The following is a 20,571-nucleotide window of genomic DNA, read 5'->3' on the forward strand; positions in this document are numbered from 1 at the left end:
CTGATGAGGATAATTTAAATACCACGCTAATCACCCTCTCCAGCGCAATCATGAGCATAGCACAGCACCTGCCTTCTTCCTTGTGGTGGGCGCTATATGTCTTATATATCTAGCAAGGAATTTGTAAAGGCTTTGCCATCAGCCTAATGCACTTTTTGTATTAGATTAGTAAAATGGCAAACACAGTATAGCATTATTTTGATAAGCTTTAAAGCACATAATCAAAGTGATTGAAGTCTAGTTAATGAGAAGTAAACTAAGAGTTTATGAATGACTTTTTGCTTTGTACATGCTTCCCTGGATTCAGCAGACTATGTTTTTAGCGCAGTCTTTGCTGCTACAAGTCTTGGCAACTTGCGAGATGTGATCGTGCCGTAAATTTCTTGTTTCGTTCGTCCGAGAAACTATTTCTGAAGCTGTAAAGGTACGCTTGCTTCGTTTTCTTTTCATTCTCCGGAGCTTGATCTTTGGACTCTTCTTCCATCCTTTTGCAATTTGTGCATCCTCGTAGTCCACTTGAACAACAAACTGGCGCCTCTTCCCAAATACTGCATTTCTTTTCCCATAGACTCCATCTTTATTATTCTTGTATTGCTGCCATCCTGTTCCTGGAAACGTCTCTTTCGGAACACACGACCACAACCTGTAGCTTGATCTCTTCAACGCAGCATCCACCATTTCTAAGTCACTCGCTTTAAAGCCGTGTTTTCCATCCAGTCTCTTGAAGACCTGAATGAGAATGTCTTTATCCATAGCAGAATCAATGCTCGGAAAGACTTCAGAAGTTGGTTTCACATACTTGCCCATCCCTATCTTTCCTTGAAACTCACCAGCAGAACTTGCCTCTAGCATGATATGAGGTCCAATATGATGGGAAGTCTCAGGACCGGAGCTTCCATCAGCGTAAACTGGCTTGATAACAAAATCACCACCCTTCAACAGCAGCCTATGCACAAGAGGTTCATAAAGCCTCCCCCACAAAGCCCCCACCCAAGAGCAGCTGAATGTTTCTTTCAGAAATTCCACCACACGCACAGGTCCAGCAAGCAGATACTGATTCCCAAGCTCTGTTATCAAAGCCTCGCTTGCAAACTGATATGTCTTTTCGCCGTGGTCCTCAGTTGCCACAATGTGCAGAATCCAGTCGCTGACGTCTTCCACGTACCCTCCTGACAAAACCGTGCCCGCTCTGGATACACTTGTTCCGAACAACACAACCGCAGTCTTGGCCATGGCCTTCCCCTCATTCAGCTTTGTTGCACGCAGTACATACCTAGGAACTCCACCCAAATAATCGAAGTTGTCAAACCCTTCCTTTCTGTCCACCACATTCATGTTCCCGTAACTAGTTCGGTAAGGCTCAAAGTCGTCAAGGAATTTCCCAATCTCCTCCCTAGACCACACCGACATATAAAGCATGCAACAAAGCCCCCCCTTGCCAAACTCATTGTAGTTTTTCTCCCTAGATGAGGGAACCAAAAGAACTCGACATCTGCGAGGGAAAGGCGTCTTCTGCTTCTCATTTATCACTAGCCACATCGACGGATCGTCCAGCATTTCGCATATAATTTGGTCACTCACGTCATAACGACCTTCAGCACACCGCCTTCGCAAATTCAGGATGTAGACAAACTTCCCATCCTTGTATAGCACCTTTTCATGCCCCATTTGGCCCAGCCTAATAATCCAGTGGTAGCCAAAGAACGTTTTCCCTATCCCTGCAGTGCCTAGGACGATGAAAGAAGTGAAGTTGTTGAGCCGCTCCACGATTTTTGATTCTAGACTCGCATACGCCTTTCGTTTCCAAAGCAGGAAAGGTTGGCCATAATCTCCCAGTGCATCGCTATCTAGAATCCAGAATTTAGAATCTGGAGTGTCAGTAGCCCTTGCAAGGGCCGCCACACCAGCTGGTACACCTGAAGCAAGATACGAATGCACGGATCAGACAAGAACTGCTACAAGCAGGCAGATACCGCTCTGTGAGGAGAACTGAGCAAACTCTAGTGTGAGGCAGGAAAACTTCAAACGACGGCAAAACAGTCATCCCAGAGGGAAGAGCTCTAAGCCGAAGAAGACACAGACAGTATTAATAGAACGCAAGGGGCCACATACCAAGCAGATGCCATGAATTCAATTACAACCACAAGCCAGACACAAGCACCCAAGACCAAATCCAACAGCGACACCATCAGAAGCAAGACCTTGTGCCCGATTTCATGGCGCACCAGGAATACCAAGAACTGGACAAAAAATGGGACTTTCAACATCACAGATCAAAGAGAAAACAAGGGGGATATGCAAGGAAACAAAGGGCTTTCACAATTGCTTACCAGATCCGTGGATTCCATGGGGCACTGCAACATTCAGAACATAACAAAGTTGGTATTAGATCTGGAAGAAAAACTATCAATAGAAAACATGGCCAGAATCAAGGGTCTCAACAGCCATAGCCATACAAGGATGACCAAGGATCCACAAGGGAGTATGCGTCCGCCAGCAGCATAGCCCCACGACACCAGCAAAACGCCCCAAATCGACACAAAGAATGACTTACCATTACTTCTGAGGAGGAGGAGGTTTTCCTCCCGCAGCCGTTCCCGTTCTTCCTTCTTCCGCAGCTGCCCTTCCTCCTTCCGCAGCTGCGCTTTCTTTTTTTCCGCCAGACATTGATTGCCACTCTGAAGGGCAGAGAAATCGCGCTTCTTGAGCCGCAGATCCAAGCGGCTGGGGAATCTTTTCTCAGCCTGCACCTTAGCCAATTCCGCGTCCATTTTGCTAGCTGAAACCCTATCTTGAAACCCTCTTATAGGAAGGCAGTGGCGCCCTAGAATCGTCAGGGACCGCACGATCTTCATCCGACGGTCTGATGTTTTAGACCACTAACTCAATTATAAACAAAAGAGACAAAAAGCGAAAACTCAGCCACACTTTTGTTTGTTTAAGCGGCTTCTATTTTACAGTTTTGTACGAAATTTTCTATTGCTTGCTCCTTGGTGGAGTATGCTAGGGCAGAATGGAGGTGGAGCGAGTGGTGGTGGCGGCATTTGATCGGGCAAGTGCGCAGCTATGGCTGTGGTTTGAGAGCTTGGTGCGCAGGATCTTGGCCATGGTAAGCAGCAGCAACACAATGTGGGCATTCACCTTCTTGGATTCGCTCGCGTCTGGGGCGTCGACGAGTGTGCTGGGGAGAGCTGGGACGGCGCCGTTCGCGTCGGCGAGAAACGAGGATAGCATCAAGGCATTTCGGGATTGCGTGGACAAGCTATTACTGGGAGATGCTCAGGAAAATCATGCTGCTGCTGCGCCTCTCCAGGGCTGGGCATTCCACATCGGCCGAAGTATGACTGATGTTGCACGGGAGAATTTTGAGGACAGAGAGACGTATTACAAATGGCTTCTCAAGGAACCTGACGAACGATTTGAGGCTTTTCTCGAGTACGTGGAGAAAGAGGAAGAAAAGGTGCGTGTTCCCTTTGCAGAGCGGTAATCGTGACACATATATAGTATTTCAAATTGGTGTTTACACAATCTTACAGCTTCAGAAATCGTTTCTCGTAAAAGAACCGACGAACGAAACAAGAAATTTACGGCACGATCACACCTCGCAAGTCGCCAAGACTTGCAGCAGCAAAGACTGCGCTAAAACCATAGTCTGCTAGGGAAGCATGTACAAAGCAAACAGTCATTCATAAACTCTTAGTTTACTTCTCATTAACTAGACTTCTTTTAAATCTTATCAAAATAATGCTATACTTTATTTGCCATTTTATTAATCTAATACAAAAAGTGCATTAGGCCAAAGCCTTCCACCAAACTCTTTTTTCTAAGGCTGAGAATTATAAATTTACAAATTCCTAAATCAATTGCTTTTCCAATTTACTAAGTGGATACGTGTGAAGCTTCTTTTATCAAGAAAATATTGTTAAGGCACATAATTCCGGAACACTTTAAGATATATAAGACAAATAGAGCCCACCACAAGGAAGAAGACAGGTGCTGTGCTATGCTCATGATTGCGCTGGAGAGGATGATTAGCGTGGGTAATTTAATTTATCCTCATCAGCAGTTATACTTCGGTCAATTTAAGTTGTTACACTTGGATTCATTTGAATATTTTATCAACTGCTAAATCATATAAATCTTTGCTCAAATATCTCAACTGTTATCAATTTATCTATTATTAATATCAAACATCGGTTTTAAAAAAAACTTAAATGAGTAGTATATATTATTAAAATAACGAACATATTGTATTAAAAACTTTGATTTACTGAGAAATTTATATTGTAAGTATATATATAAAAAAACAGAAGCTTCATTGTGCGTCCTCGTAGTCCACTTGAACAACAAACTGGCACATCTTCCCAAATACTGCATTTCTTTTCCCATAGACTCCATCTTTATTATTCTTGTATTGCTGCCATCCAGTTCCTGGAAACGTCTCTTTTGGAACACACGACCACAACCTGTAGCTTGATCTCTTCAACGCAGCATCCACCATTTCTAAGCCACTCACTTTAAAGCTGTGTTTTCCATCCAGTCTCATCCATACTAGAATCAATGCTTGGAAAGACTTCAGAAGTTGGTTTCACGTACTTGCCCATCCCAGCAGAACTTGCCTCCAGCATGATATGAGGTCCAGTATGATGGGAAGTCTCAGGACCGGAGCTTCCATCATCGTAAACTGGCTTGATAACAAAAACACCACCCTTCAACAGCAGCCTATGCACAAGAGGTTCATAGAGCCTCCCCCACAAAGCCCCCACCCAAGAGCAGCTGAATATTTCTTTCAGAATTCCACCACACGCACAGCTCCAGCAAGCAGATACTGATTCCCAAGCTTTGTCATCAAAGCCTCGCTTGCGAACTGATATGTCTTTTCGCTGTGATCCTCAGTTGCCACGATGTGCAAAATGCAGTCGCTGACTTTTTTCACATACCCTCCTGACAAAACCGTAGCCACTTTGGATGCACTTGATCCGAACAACACAACCGCAGCTCTGGCCCTGGCCTTCCCCTCATCCAGCTTTGTTGCACGCAGTACATACCTAGGAACACCACCCAAATAATCACAAGTTGTCAAGCCCTTCCTTTCTGTCCACCACATTCATGTTCTCGTAACTAGTTCGGTAAGGCTCAAAGTCGTCAAGGAATTTCCCAATCTCCTCCCTAGACCACACCCACATATAAAACATGCAACAAAGTCCCCCCTTGCGTATAATCATATAAAATAATCATCGTAGTTTTTCTTCTGCAAATTGACAGCTGCGAAGTCTGTCAATTTGCGTCTTCTGCTTCCCATCTACTTCTAGCCACTTTGACGGATCGTCCAGCATTTCGCATATAATTTGGTCACTCACGTCATAACGACCTTCAGCAACGCCTTCGCAAATTAGCCAAAGAACGTTTTCCCTATCAGGACGATGAAAGAAGTGAAGTTGTTGAGCGGATTTTTTATTCTAGACTCGCATACTCCTTTCGTTTCCATAGCAGGAAAGGTTGGCGATAATCTCCAGCTGGTACACCTGAAGCAAGATACGAATGCACGGATCAGACAAGAACTGCTACAAGCAGGCAAATACCGCTCTGTGAGGAGAACTGAGCAAACTCTAGTGTGAGGCAGGAAAACTTCAAACGACTGCAAAACAGTCATCCCAGAGAGAAGAGCTCTAAGCCGAAAAAGACACAGACAGCATTAATAGAACGCAAGGGGCCACATACCAAGCAGATGGCCATGAATTCAATTACAACCACAGGCCAGACACAAGCACCCAAGACCAAATCCAACAGCGACACCATCAGAAGCAAGACCTTGCTGGCGCACCAGGAATACCAAGAACTGGACAAAAAATGGGACTTCCGACATGGATGCATGCACAGATCAAAGAGAAAACAAGGGGGATATGCAAGGAAACAAAGGGCTTTCGCAATTGCTCACCTATTCCATGGGGCACTGCAACATTCAAACAAAACAAAGTTAGTATCAGATCTGGAGGAAAAAAACGAAGCGAGAGAAGACATACCTGGCACTTTGCTCAAGCTTCTTAGCAGCAAAGACAGGCACCCTTAGTAGCTGGATCACTTCGTCGTATGTGAGATCTTTCAACTCCCCCACAAACTCGTAGCCCTCTGATTCCAGACTTTGCATAACTTGATCAATCACGGCCGGTTTCCCGACTATTTGGGATTCAAGAAATGACCGCACCGTGATCAGGCATGTCGGTGTTTAATCAGCTAAGCCCTAGTAACATGATTTTTTTTGTATGTTAAGTTGATGGTAAGTTGTACAGTAAATTGCTTGTGGGATTGTAGATCAAGATGAATCCCTGAGACTGTCATTGTGGGGAAAGCTATTAGAGCAAGCTTGCATAGCCAGTATTCTTCCAGTTAACTCAGGTAAATCTGAAGGCTCTGTACTTTTATCATCAGGATAAGTCTTGGCCTGTTGGTATTCAGCTCTACAATGCGAAGAAGTGGGTGCCGTGGCTATGGTCTCGGGCAGGAAAACCATCTCCACATCTTGTGGAGACGTTCGAGGTTGCCGCGATCAAGAAGTGCCGTGATCGAGCAAGGTAGAGAATGAAGAGGAGGGTGTGATCAAGCCTCTGGTTTCTGTCTTGAGATCTTCATGTATTTGTCTTTCTTGAGGTCGATCCCAGGTTGATCCCAGGTCGATCTTGTAGAATCTCTTCCCATTGTCGATCTTGTAGAAGAGCTTCTCTGTATGTGTGTTGATCTTGGCTTCAGAAGAGTGAGATTTCCGCGGGGTCAGTCGATTGAAGACGTTCATCTAAGAGTTGCGGAAGACACTTGCCAAAGACACATTAGCTTTTGACAAAGAGCTTTGCAAACGACTCGATTGAAGATGTTCACTGAAGACTTGCCCAGGTGGACCGGGTATATCGATGTTCCTGTGTAGAGCATCGGCTTGGTGTGAGGTAGTTTCCTTGATCGCTGCTTTTTCTTGCTGCCGTGAGTTGCATATGAAGTTTGCTGGATTCCAACCTTTGACAACGTGCTCGAAGGCTAGTTTGGTGGGAGATAGTTTAGTTTGGCTAGTTTACCATATCAATAAAACAAACCATAAAGCTTAAGCAACTCACATGAAAACACACCCAATCGGCGAGAAAATGTTGCATGATTTGAATGTGAACTATGGAACTGTGAATGCAAGCTCCAGACTGGTCACACCTGATAAGAGAACGTGATGAAACTACAAACGAATAATATGAAAGTAAGCTCTAGACTGATACTGGGTGGAGGTATTGGGTTTGTTTACTTGCTCTCAATGGAAGGGGTGGTGGATCGGATTGCCAAAGATGAGACTACATTCGGAAACCTTTCGTACTGCTTTTGCTCGATCAAAGGCTCTGTCATACTCCAGGACAGGGAACTTGCTAATGGGATGGGCGGCTGCGTTTTTAATGTATAAAGTTGCAGTCTTCATGGCTGCCACCAAGAAAGATTAAACTCAAAAGCTTTTTGAAGGTCAAGACTTAAAGAAGAAGTTACTCAATGGAGCAATAGTGGACAAAGAAGAAACTTTCACATACAAAGAGCTTGCAAACAAAAGAGTGTGATACTCCACACGAAGATCACCAAGATCGAGTGTTTCTTGCACTGAGGATCCAGGAATTTAGTAGGATTCAACTAGCAATTCAAAGGACAGCCTTTTTCCTTCATTCCCAGGCCCTGCCTCCAACGAGCGCTGTCCCCCCGGACCACCAGTGGCAGACATCACACACAAACCCCAAATTAAAAGCCTACCCAAAGCCACATCATGACGTTCAAATTATCTTGCCGCCTACGTGGTGTGGGTTAAAAAAGGGTGTTGTTACTTGTCCAAGGCTCGCTCTCACTTCTCTCTCTCTCTCTCTCTCTCTTCCCTAGGGTTCTTCCAGATTGTCATGAGGTGCTTGTGCTAGAGGAGGATCTGATCGCTAGAGTGTGCTGTGCTTTTGCCAATTCCTCCCTGCCAACCAAGTGCAAGCTCGAGCAAGCTATCTCAATCCTAATTGCAAGGAAACTATGGAATGTGACAAATGTTATAAGTGTTCCAAAGCATCCAGCATCAGCAGTGTACAAGAATATTTGGGGTTAAGGTGTGGTAAGCATCAATCACTTTAAAGTATTTTACACACAAATTTCAAGCTTTCAGGTGATACCTTTTGAACCTTCTTAATTACCTTACACAGGTAGAAAGGGTTTTACTTTCATTAGGAAATGAGAGTGGCACTTTGGAACATGGCCCAGGATCAATGCTGTCCACACCACAACATCATGATTTGATCAAACACTGCACAAGCATCGATCACTTGAAAGTATCACTTGAAAGCTTGAAATTTGTGTGTAAAAACCTACTGAATATCTTTTGAACCTTCTTAATTACCTTAGCTTGTAGAAAGGAGGCGCAAAGAGGTTGTGATTGCCAGCAGGATTTCTGGACTGGAAATCCATTTTGCATTGTTAAACAGAACATGGTCATATGGAGAGTCCTACCTTTGTGTTTCAAGGATCATTGCAGTTAGAGTTTGCCATCTTTGATGCATATATAAATTCTGAGAGTAGTTTTGTGTCAACGAGTGTGTCCCTACCATTTCATGAACCATCCACTAACTTGGAAGGGACCCTCCTATCAAGGTAGGGTTCCATGCACCACCCACCCCCCCTCCAAATCCCCCCATTTTTTTAATGGTTACATGTAACCCCTTTTTTGATATCCCGGGCTATACATCATAATGGATTAGGGTGCCATTTTTGTTTGCCCTGAGCACAACCATGCCACAACTTAGCAATTCTTCATCTCCCATGCTGTAAGGATTGTGATAAGGTATTTAAGTTTGGTAGAGTTATTCTTTCTAGAGGAGGAGAACATGATTTTAATTTCAGTTTCAAGAAAACTCTTACTTATTCAAATGGTGGAGGAAGTTATTGCTATAGTGTTTTCCATGCCATATCCCATTACAACTTCATTTATCGAGAGAGTGATCACTAAAAAAGAGCATCTAGGGTTATCAATTGGTGCATATTACATCAAGACAATCTCCACTAGTGGTATCAAATAGAGCTTAAGGTTCTTCATATAGATCCACAAAGATTCAAAGAAGTGTTTTGGTTTTTAGTAATTATATTTACTTTTAAGAGGCCTCCTCCAAGTTTGGTAGAAATACTAGGGTAACATTTACCTGTTTCAAAGAAAATACCTATTACTTTGAAATGCTTGGCATTCGGGGATATGTGGTGAACAATTGGTGATGCATTTGCATTGCTCAAGCTTATCTATATCATTTTAGGTATGCATTGCTTGAGCATGAAGGACTAATGATCCATTGGCTGAATGAGGAGGGAATGAATGAAGTTATAATGGGATTTCAAATATTGTGTGGATTTTGTTGTGCAATGGATTACACTCACATTGCAATTAAGTTCCCAGGATCAGAAAACGTAATAGATTGGTATGCTAGGGCAAAAAAATACTACTTGATAGTAGTTTAAATTGTGGTAGAGAGTAAGACTTCATTCTTTGACATAATAACAAGGATAGTAGATGGTGTTTCAGATGGATGAGTTTGGAATTCTAGTGGTTTGAAGAAGGTATGATGTAGCCTAATGTACCACACAGAGTTTAGGGACATTATCATTATTGATAGAGGATATGATTGTGTTTTACCAGTTTTATCCCATATTCAAACAAGTTTAGTGGTAAAGAGCAATACAACTTCATTCATTCTTCTACAAAGATTATTGTCGAGTAATCTTTTAGAATTTTGAAAAGGCAATGGAAATTGCTAGCTCAAAAAGGATTTAGACATCCAAACATCCTTGTGAACAACATCATGGCTTGCTACATGCTACATAACTTGATAATCACAAAGAATGACAGATTTATAGAAGATTTTGACCTTGACAAATTTAACCATGATGCAGGCTACTGTCCACAAAGGTCTTTTTGTTCAGCTAAAGATGGCATAGCATTGAGAGACACTATGGAAAAGTTTATGAAGAACTTGGAGTGATATTACTATAGAATGCTTGCACTTTATTTAATACAATGTTTTTGAATGAACTTCCATGTTTTCTGATATGCAGAGCTCTTATGTGCAAGATCTAGGACATGTTGAGCATTTGCAAGTTCTATATTTGTAATTTGAGCTTTGTATCAATAGCAGCTTCAGGATTAGAGCTCTAGTGCATGTTAGTAGATATGCACGAAACTAATGGATAAACATGTCCTTATCTAGAGCAAATGTCATGAGCCCATTTTAGTAGACTTGTGCCTTTGGAGGCAATTTTCTTATCCTCCCAAAACCTATAAGCCGATTAGACAATTGTGAAAATGCAATAGTGATTCTCACCCGAGTGTGTGCTTCATCCAGTTTTCATCATCTTGTTTCTGGAATCACAAAAGTTATAAGTCACGAGCAAGAGCTTGGCAGTGTTATGAGATATTTACTGAAAAATCTTAATGGGCATGTGCTCCATAGCTCTCTTTTCTAGCTTTTACGGATTGCATTGTGATCATTACATTGATGAGCAAATTTTCTAGCTTGATTGTCTTGATGAGATCAAAGTTTCTGTGCCAACCAAATAAGGTAAGGAGGAGAGCTACGTAGGAATTAATGTACCATATCAAGCTCCTCTTCAATTTTAAGCCATCTATTGGATTGTGAAAGGAGCAAGAAGATTACGTTCTACCTTATTTGGCAAAACATCCAATCCCCATTATTCTATTTAAAACACATGCATTGGATAAATCTAAAGGCTTCTTTTTTAAAATGAAGAACAGGGCTTTGACTGAGATGGGTGACAATGTATGTGTGTCCAAGTTCAAGAGCTCACCCAACTCTTTTGCAGCTGTGGCGCAGCCAAGGATCTAACTTATGTGCACTACACCTTACTCTCCAACAAACCAGTATGAACTATAAAGGTCTTGCCAAGTTCTCAACACATTTGGACCAAAGCCAGCATCTAGAACTCGATGCAAAGCACAAGTTATCAAGCAAAACCATAGAAACGAGAAAAAGAATGAATGGAACTTAGAGAAGAGAGCCTTGTTATCCACATTGGCATTGTTGGCAGATGATTTTCAAGGCTCTAGATCCAATTGCACCACATTCCCCATCCTCCTCCTCAATCTTCTCTTTTTCATCGCTATTTTATAAGATGCTCACTGAAATCCATGAAAGCAATGGCCATGAGAGCTCCATTGCAGAGAGCTCAAGGGCATGAGACTTTATGCTCTTGTCGGCCTCCAGCAGCTTGGTGATCACTGGGAACTTGAGGCTGCTTATTGCCTTGAGATTGCCTAGTTTTTGTATTAGTCCCTATGGGACATTGGGGAATGTACATACATGTTTCATTGATTTAGCTTTTGGCCATGGAGCTCTTAGTCAATTCTTGGATCACAGAATAAGCATGTTGATGCTTGATGTGGTGCTCAAGTTTCTTCACAGGGCAATGGAGGTGAATGGGCCTTGGAGCTCTTTGTCACTTGAGTATAAGGCAAAGAATGTGAAGAGCTAAGTATTGTCTACTTGGTGGAATGCACATTGGGAGCCCTTGTTGGCATTGAAGTTCCTCTAGATTGGATAGCCATGGCTAGTGTGTGAGTGTCCTCTATTCACAAACTGCATTTCAATGCTCTAGGTGGTGTCAGACCTTCAGGTGGGCAACAAATAAGAGAAATACAAGGAACTTGAGGAGGCCATCTTCATCTAGTTGTTTAGCTTCATGATAGTATCATCAAAAGTCTTAGTTGGTGACCCTTATATATCATGTATATTCCTTGCAACATCATCATAACTCTCTTATCTACAACCACAATCAAAACTTAGTGTTGTTGATCATTAGTTGCCTCCATTTTCTCCATCATTTGTATGTTGCTATCTCAAAGTTCTTGCATCATTGCTTTCCTTTGCTCATTACTTTGTTTGAGGAGACCATTAAATCTCTTGGGAGTACATTTTTCCTATAGTTATTAAAACTTTTTTCTCACCAACTTGTACTTTTGGAATGTCTTTATTGGCATCTCTAGGATCTTGTGTTTCAAATACAATATTTAGATCTGAATGTAAGAACTAAAGAGAACAACGGTCCATAGGATTTAAATATAGAAGGAAAGGGCCCATGAATAAGAGTGCACCCCCTTTTCCAATTAGTTAAGGGTCTTGGGATATTTGGGGTTAAGTGTCCTTGGGATTGAATAGTACTGGGCTGGGTGACCTCCTGGGAAGTCCAAACTCCAAAAGAGAAATAAAAGTCAATCATAAAAAGACAAATGAACTTACTATATCCTAGTAACTCACCATAAATGGCTACTTAGAACATTAGCGTTTGAGCATGTCATTTATAATGACATCTCATTCTAGAGGCCTTTGTTGAATGCATGAGGAAGCTTTGCATCCTTCTTCATCCATGTAGTAAACTCATTGCTAAAGTAATGTAGCGCACATGGTTTTTACCCTTTATCCTATGGTGATTTACCATAGGACATTAGCGTTTGAGCATGTCATTTATAATGACATCTCATTCTAGAGGCCTTTGTTGAATGCATGAGGAAGCTTTGCATCCTTCTTCATCCATGTAGTAAACTCATTGCTAAAGTAATGTAGCGCGTGGTTTTTACCCTTTATCCTATGGTGATTTACCATAGGACAACACCAGGAAGTGGACCCTCTATGTGCCATGTGTCACATGCCACTTGTCCATAGGACAATGGTGTGGAATCTGAGGTTCAAGGCCTTGGGCCACTGAACGAAGGAACGATGCTAAACTCCCAAGCATGGAGCCAAGGAGTGACGGAACTAGACCACGGAGCAACTCCCGAGCATACAACCCAAAGAGCGAAGGAATAGGAGCCCAAAGCGACTTGGAATAGTCCTAGAACAACCAACATCCCAATGCCAAGACCAGCATGCAAAATAGAGCCAAACGGAGTTTGGCACTATTTTGGCATACCGGTGGCATAACGCAATGACATGGGTACTCCACTAGTTAGCATGGTGTGGAACTTGGGCTTAGACCAAAGCCGGACGTAGAACAAAGACAAACACGCAAGCAGGAGCTAAACTATGCCTCAGATTGGTCAACCTACCCACTATCCCTACTATACATTTGGAACCCCATAGCCCCCCCCCCCCCCCCCCCCCCTTTGAGGAACACATGCTTTGGGCTTTCACCCCAAACCTCCTTTAGTACCAGGAGTTAATCTCTGGGACAAGCTTGAAACTTACTAAATATGAAATGTCCTTAAATTGCGAATTTGGACACAGGATGAACACCATTGTGTTCAGGACAACTCTACATTCCATAGATATGCCAAATGAGAAAATCTGGACACTTTCCATAAATAGTATTTGGGATCGAGATGAGACTAACACAAAGGGCATGATAGCGAGGGTGTTTGGTAAACACGGTAAACTATCATCCAGCGATATTGAGGGACTAGTCTCCATATGCGAGGGTTTTTGTCACTAGCTATCACAAATGTGACTTTAGGTATCGAAAGTTACCTGTCTGCCAGTCCTTACGGACACTCTTTCCTTACTACCATGATGGTAGGAGGTCGGTATTGCTAAGCCCGTTATCAATCACCACCTAAGCTAGTTAAGAAACTGGTCTTCGCATGTGCACTTGATTAGATGAGCATAAGGAAGGAATTCCTAAGTGTCTATTTAGTCAAGCATACTTGACCTAGTTAGAGAAACTCATTCGTTGACTTGCACTTGCTAGTGTTGGGAACCCCGGTGATATTGAGTTTGGTCCCTCAATATCGCTAGATGATAGCTTACCATGTCTGCCAAACACCCTCACTATGATGCCCTTTGTGTTAGTCTCATTTCGGTCCTAAATGCTATTTATGGAAAGTGTTCAGATTTGCTTATTTGGCATATCTATAGAATGTAGAGATTGGCCTGAACACAATGATGTTTGTCCTGTGTCCAAATTCGCAATCTAGTGCCATTCCATATTTAGTAAGTTTTGAGCTTGTCCCAGAGACTCCTGATATTAAGGGAGGCTTGGGTGAAAGCCCAAAAGTGTGTGTTCCTCAAGGGGGGGGGGGGGGGGGGGGGGGGGTTCCAAATGTATAGTAGGGATAGTGGGTAAGTCGGGTATGGCCAACCAACTTGAGGCATAGTCTAGCTCTCACTTGTGTGCCTGTCTTTGTTCTACGTTCGGCTTGGGTCTAAGCCTAAGTTCCAAGTTAGGGTGACCTCTTTGTCTAATGCAGATGCACACCAACTCAGACACCTTCTGGCTGTCGCCGACAAGGAAATGACCAACGGAGTCAGCCACCCTTGCTACTCTGGGTGTCACCTAGCTTACAAAAGTGTGATATGCCCTTGCCTGCAAGGACATAGAGAGAGAAGCTAGAGGCCCTAACCATTATGAACAAAGAAACCAAACCCATCGGTAAGGTTTAAATAGACTACTGTAAATAGGTAGTTAGAGTTGTTTACACGGTCATGCCCTTTTTAATGGAATAAGGAACATCGACAAAGAGGCGAGTTATATGACCAATTGATAATAGCTACCCCATGATTAGAGATTTCACCATGCACATGAAGTGCCGAAGCTAGTCTGTCTATACTGGCCCAAACTCAAAGATCAATATATGGACAATATCAAAGTCATAGAAAATGATATTTTAGAGTATTAATTACCAGTGAATAAATCTTAGATTAAAACTCAAAATTATTCCAAGTATGTTATCATCCGATAAACTAATTGATCATTGATGATTCTTCTTGTGCTTGTTATGAAGTGAGTTACGTCTTGCTATAGATGGATTCATGGAGGATCGATTTGGTGATCACTTGTTAAGCATAACTCCATTGTGATTAGCTTTTGGATTGATGCAAATGTGCTTTTCATTAGTTTTGTATTATGAAGTTTAGTTTACGGATGTGTTGAGGAGGATGTTGTGGGTTATACCATGATTTCTTCTTTAGCATTGAAGTTCATTCATGCAAGAGTTGTGATTATTCTTAGGCAAGACTTAGCTATAGGCTTCTTTGAGCATTTGGTTCTTTGAGTTTTATGCTTATAGTTTCATTTGTTAGAAGTTGTTGGGGAAGGCATTTTCGCTTATAGTTTCTATGTTGAAGTTAGTATTTGCATCTAACAATCATTGGTGATGATTTACTATCATCTAGGATAGTTGATTATCCTTATCAAAGGTTTTGCTTGATTATTGTTGATATAGAATGATTTGCCATTCTTTGGGATGGTAGATTCTTTCTTCGATGATAATTATGCATCTCTTTATTGATGGGATGATTGATAATCTTTCATGATAGTTAGTTGTTCTCTTTGATGGCTTATGGCTTTTCGCAATACCACATGTTCTTTGTGGTTTGCTTTGGATTAGTCTCTTAGATTTGAGACATCAGTAGGATGTTGTTGACAATTGCTTAGGCAACTTGAGTTTCTTAGTGTTGTTGGCTAGAATCTATTCAGCTTGGCTAGTGCGATGGTTAGCATGACTAAGTGTTTGTTGGTCTTATCACATTCATTTTTGTTCTGTTGATTGTTGCTTGAGTTAGTTCTGATAGATTTGGATGTTATTTCCTTTGAGTGATACATTCGCGAGCATTCTACTTGCCAGTCAATGATACTTTGTGTTCTTAGTTATCTTTAGTAAATTGTTTGGCATTCTGTCTACAATCTTTGGTAGTTAGGTTTCATCATTAAGTTTCCTTGATGATACACTGGCTATTGAATTTTCTTTGGATAGTGCATCCTATGCTTTCCAAACATGATGATCTTAGTGGTTCCTATATTATAATACTATATTCTAACTCAAATCTAACAAGGATTCAAACATTCCAATATCGATCACTAACTATTCCTTTTGGAAAGTTAGCATAATCCACAATTGAATCACTTTTCAAGGAAAAGCTCAAAACTCAACCTTGACTAAGGAATCTCATCTAAAACACAACTAACTCAACTTGCCACTTAGTTCATTTGAACGTCTACATTATTTCTAACTAGCAAATGCATGAATGCTAATAATACAAAGCCACAACCAAATCATTAACACTATCTTCATCAAGACTAAGGAAACTCAATATCAATTCTAAGGAGAGACATCTTATCTCACTTGAATCTCAACATCAATAATGTCAACGACAAGGCATCACTTCAATGTCATCAACACCAAAACAAAGCTAGAGAAAGCAAGAGTGAATCACCACCCAAAACTCTTTAGCAACTAAGCTAACCAAAGTCAAAGATACTAAAGTGTTATTTGTAATTGAGTATTGTTGAAGAACTAGTCTTGGATACCAAGTAAGTGAAATGAAATGAAATGAAATCTAACACTACGAACTAAATGCAACAAAATGATATCAACGAAGGTAGAGTCGACATGCCAGCATGGAAACCCATGTAAGTCTAATGACATGATCCTTCGTAACACCATCCGGTAAAGTAAATCTATCACTGACAAATCTTCATTGAGCGAAGCAAGTGTCAATAGTCCTTAACGAAGTCTACAAGCAATCACTAGTTGCAAGCAACAATCACTATTTCAACTTGCTTTCACAAGACCTAACACTAAACACATGCCATCGAGTCATATACTTGTTTAGCATGAATGTAATACCCCAAGTACAAGATAAAGGTTCATAGATTAGCATAAACTAAATGACCACTCGAATCCAACTCGACCACAATAAGCTCACTAATGCATTTAGCCACTAGCTTTGAGTATGTCTTAAAGAGGCTAGTTATGCATGACCAACACTTAGTCAAAATTAAAGTAAAGACCATGAGATGGACTCATATTGGTATACAACCTCCTCATAAACAAAGTTATAGTACGGGTACCAACATTTCAACCTTAAACAACTAAGTTAGACATCACCATCCTCAATCAAGGTGTAAAGCTACCAAGACCAAGTCAAGATCAGTGAGAACTCACTACTCTCATAGAGTTTAACAAAATGCAAAGTGCAACTTGCCACCAAGCTCAACGCTATAGAAGAAAGGTACAAGGGTCACCCTTCTTAGAAAAGCGCAATGGCCATTTTTCTATGCCAACTTCAAACTCTATTCAACTCAATTGTCTTAGCCCCAAAAGTTAGCATCCCTTTTAGTTTGCATTATACAAACTATTTACTAAAATTTAAACCAACTGAAGTCAACTCTAACCCTTTCACTAGTTTGTATTAGTTTACGAAAACGGAAAGGTTTTTGAACAAAGTAACGAATAGATCAACCATTAGAAAAAGTCTAAGAAAATTTGTGGAAAAGTTTCCATCTTAGAGAAAGAATGACTCTTAGTCCAGGTTTGCAAACTTTCAAGACTCAACCAGCTTCCTCTTACTAACAACTTCACATAGTTTCACCTTAACACAAATTCTCAAGACCCATAGTATGCTTAAACCTTGAACATCATGCCCATATTTCTGATATTTAACACTGACATCTGCAAAATACAAAATGAACATCCAAAGCTTGATCATGAAGACCACATCTTTGGATATCCATATTGCACTAACACTCTTCTTTAACCACTTTCAAGGTCCAATATGAAGTTAAAATATTAATAAGAAAAATGACATAGAAAATCAAGTTCTAAGGAAAATTCCTCATCACTTGAAATAACAATGCCACATTCACTAACACAAGTGCTAGCAATGTCAATGCCTCAACTACACACCTTTTCTATTCAATAATTTACTTTAAGTGCTAACAGATCAACTGATGAAATATAGCAAATGAATGCTACAACATTTTTCTAACACCTTATGGGCAAACCTTTCAAGGAACAAGAAACCAACTTAATCTTAGCATAATGGACCATTATTGAGAATTTAGTCAAAGCTACCACAATGTTATTTCGTGTAAATAGATTAGCTTCTCCATCAACCATTTTGGGGTTGATAATCGTTTAACCAAGCAACTTCGTAAACACATTACTCACTATTACATGGATATGATATAAGTATCACAGTGACTTGATCATCAATCACGAAACACCACGAGCAATACCAATGTCATTACTTCAAAGGTCTATATGAATATCAAGTGCCAACTCGATTCGATAAAATGCAACATAAATGCCACACTCCACCAATAGAAATTTATAACACTCAACACCATTAACTTTTGTTCACAACACAGACAAGCTTATGCCACTCTCTTTCCGACCAAACTCAAAACTAATCCAACACCAAGTTACTCAAGAAGCAATAGTAAGGTTCCCCATAAAAGAATTGAGCATTGTAACTCAAGTGTTCCAATAGCAAGTTTAAACAAAATGGTTTAATGCTTCACTGCTAACCATCCTATAACTCACCATTTGCAAAACCATCATTTCCAACATGCATCAAGGTAGGAACTCTTGATTGTAGAATGTGAACACGGGCAATGAGTCACACTTCGTTGCAAATCATCTCTCTAAGAAGAGAAAATGATTTACGTGTTTGATCCTTCATCCCTGATGACTCTCTTTTCAGCCTCATCTTTGACTAAACCTCAAGCTTGCTTTTGCATTGCCTTCAATCCAATCCAAGAAAAGTTTATGAGAGAGTACGACAATGACTATCTGAACCAATAGACTAATTCCTACAGTCTTGGTTGATTCACTTGTAATCATGCCTAGGAAGGATCCACTAGTGCTGTGCTAAATAGCTACAGACCAACCTATTTGCCACTCATAGCAAACCCAGGGAAGGTTTACTTTCACCCATGGTACATGGAACAACTTATGGAACCACCGGAACAACTCATGGAACCACCAATATGCTAACATTAATCTTCCCAACTCAAAGTGTAACCTTGAGTTGCTAATGTGTCTCACTCATGAGCCCAAGCAAAAACTCGTGCAAACGGAACAACTCAATCCCTCTTATGAGCCCGAGAGCAAGCTCACATTATTACGGTACAACAAAAAGGTAACCAAATCCATACCCAAGGAACAATTGTGAAGCCTTTGCACCCAAATGTGTACCCACTCGAATCATCATTTTCATCTCTACATATGTAATGAAACTAATTGCCCAATCTCATTAAATAGTACACACTAAGATGTATCCTTTGATAACAAATGTAGCGCACGTGGTTTTTACCTTTTATCCTATAATGTTTTACCATAGAATAACACCACAAAGCGGGACCTAAACCCTCCATATGCCATGTATCACATGCCACTTGTCCATAGGACAGTGGTGTGGAACCTGAGGTTCAAGGCCTTGGGCCACTAAACAAAAGAATGGTGCCAAACTCCTAAGCATAGAGCCCAGGAGTGATGGAACCAGACCATGGAGCAACTCCCAAGCATACAGCCCAAGGAGCAAAGGAACAGGAGCCTGAAGTGACTTGGAACAGTCTTAGAGCAACTAACATCCCAATGTTAGGACCAGCACGTAAAATGGAGCCAAACGAAGTCTGACACTATTTTGGCATACCAGTAGCCTAACGCAAGGATATGGGTACTCCACCAACTAGCATGGTGTGGAACTTGGGCTTAGACCCAAGTTGGACGCAAAACAAAGACAAGTATGCAAGCAGGAGCTACACTATGCCTCAGGCTAGTCGGCTATGCCCAACCTTACCCACTATCCCTATTATACATTTGGAACCCCCCCCCCCCCCCCCTTGAGGAACACACGCTTTAGGCTTTCACCCCAAGCCTCCCTTAGTATCAAGAGTTAGTCTCTGGGACAAGCTTGAAACTTACTAGATATGGAATGTATTTAAATTGCAAATTTGGACACAAGATGAACATCATTGTGTTTAAAACAACTTTACATTCCGTAGATATGCCAAATGAGCAAATTTGGACACTTTCCATAAATAGCATTTAGGACCGAGATAAGATTAATACAAAGGGCATGATAGCAAGGGTGTTTGGTAGACACAGTAAGCTATCATCTAGCGATATTGAGGGATTAGTCTTCATATGCAAGGGTTCTTGTCACTAGCAAGTGCAAGATAAAACGAGACAGGAACTCCTTACCGGGTTAAGTATGCTTAACTAATAGCATGTAGGAATTTTGTCCTTCCACTCATCCAGTCTAAGTACACTCGAAATGCCCAGTTAACTCCATTAACACAAAAGACTGATAAAGGGTCCAGCAATACTAACCTCTTACTGTCGTGATAGTAAGGAAAGAGTGTCCGTAAGGACTGGCCGATAAGTAATTTTCAATACCTAAAGTCATATTCGCGATAAGTAAGATGGTTTCCTTGATAGGATGTTGCTTTTGTAATTGTTAATTTGCCTCCACTTCTTTGCAAACTCATCTTAACTCATATTAATTTGGTGTATAATGAAATCCTTGTGAATGTAAAATGCTAAAAATTCATCGCCACTTCTTTGGTCTTTTCATTGATTTTCTACAGTTATTGCTTTTTTTTATCTTTCTCCTTTTTCATCCTTTTTGTGTATTAGAGAGCTATACATTTTCCTTTCTATTCATCATTCAAAGTTAGTTCATTATGGGAAAAAAAGTTTAAAAATTAAAAAATAAATATAAATCATATTTCTTACTTTGAAACACATGTTGTTCCATCAAAAGAGATAATTCTTGGAGGAGATAATAATAATAAAATTGTAAA

At 40.9% G+C, this 20,571-nt stretch overlaps 1 protein-coding gene across 1 annotated transcript; it reads right to left on the minus strand.

The window, feature by feature from the left end:
- Nucleotides 1–303: 303 nt before the first annotated feature.
- LOC9656588 lies at nt 304–2,855 on the minus strand. Its single transcript, XM_024685527.1, has 3 exons — nt 2,555–2,855; nt 2,331–2,354; nt 304–1,916 (listed from the first exon to the last, which is right to left on the minus strand). Exons 1-3 carry the CDS (start codon nt 2,853–2,855, stop codon nt 304–306), a joined length of 1,938 nt encoding a protein of 645 aa, XP_024541295.1.
- Between the last annotated feature and the right edge of the window lie 17,716 nt (nt 2,856–20,571).

Source organism: Selaginella moellendorffii, unplaced genomic scaffold (assembly GCF_000143415.4).
Source record: "Selaginella moellendorffii unplaced genomic scaffold, v1.0 SELMOscaffold_45, whole genome shotgun sequence".
NCBI lineage: Eukaryota > Viridiplantae > Streptophyta > Lycopodiopsida > Selaginellales > Selaginellaceae > Selaginella > Selaginella moellendorffii.

Excerpts from the sequence above, each read along its gene's own strand:
- LOC9656588 (XM_024685527.1), bottom strand. The coding sequence starts at position 2,855 with ATGAAGATCGTGCGGTCCCTGACGATTCTAGGGCGCCACTGCCTTCCT. Across the intron at positions 2,355-2,554 it reads CCTCCTCCTCAGAAGTAATG|TGCCCCATGGAATCCACGGA; the intron begins GTAAGTCATTCT and ends TGAATGTTGCAG. Across the intron at positions 1,917-2,330 it reads CCATGGAATCCACGGATCTG|GTGTACCAGCTGGTGTGGCG; the intron begins GTAAGCAATTGT and ends ATCTTGCTTCAG.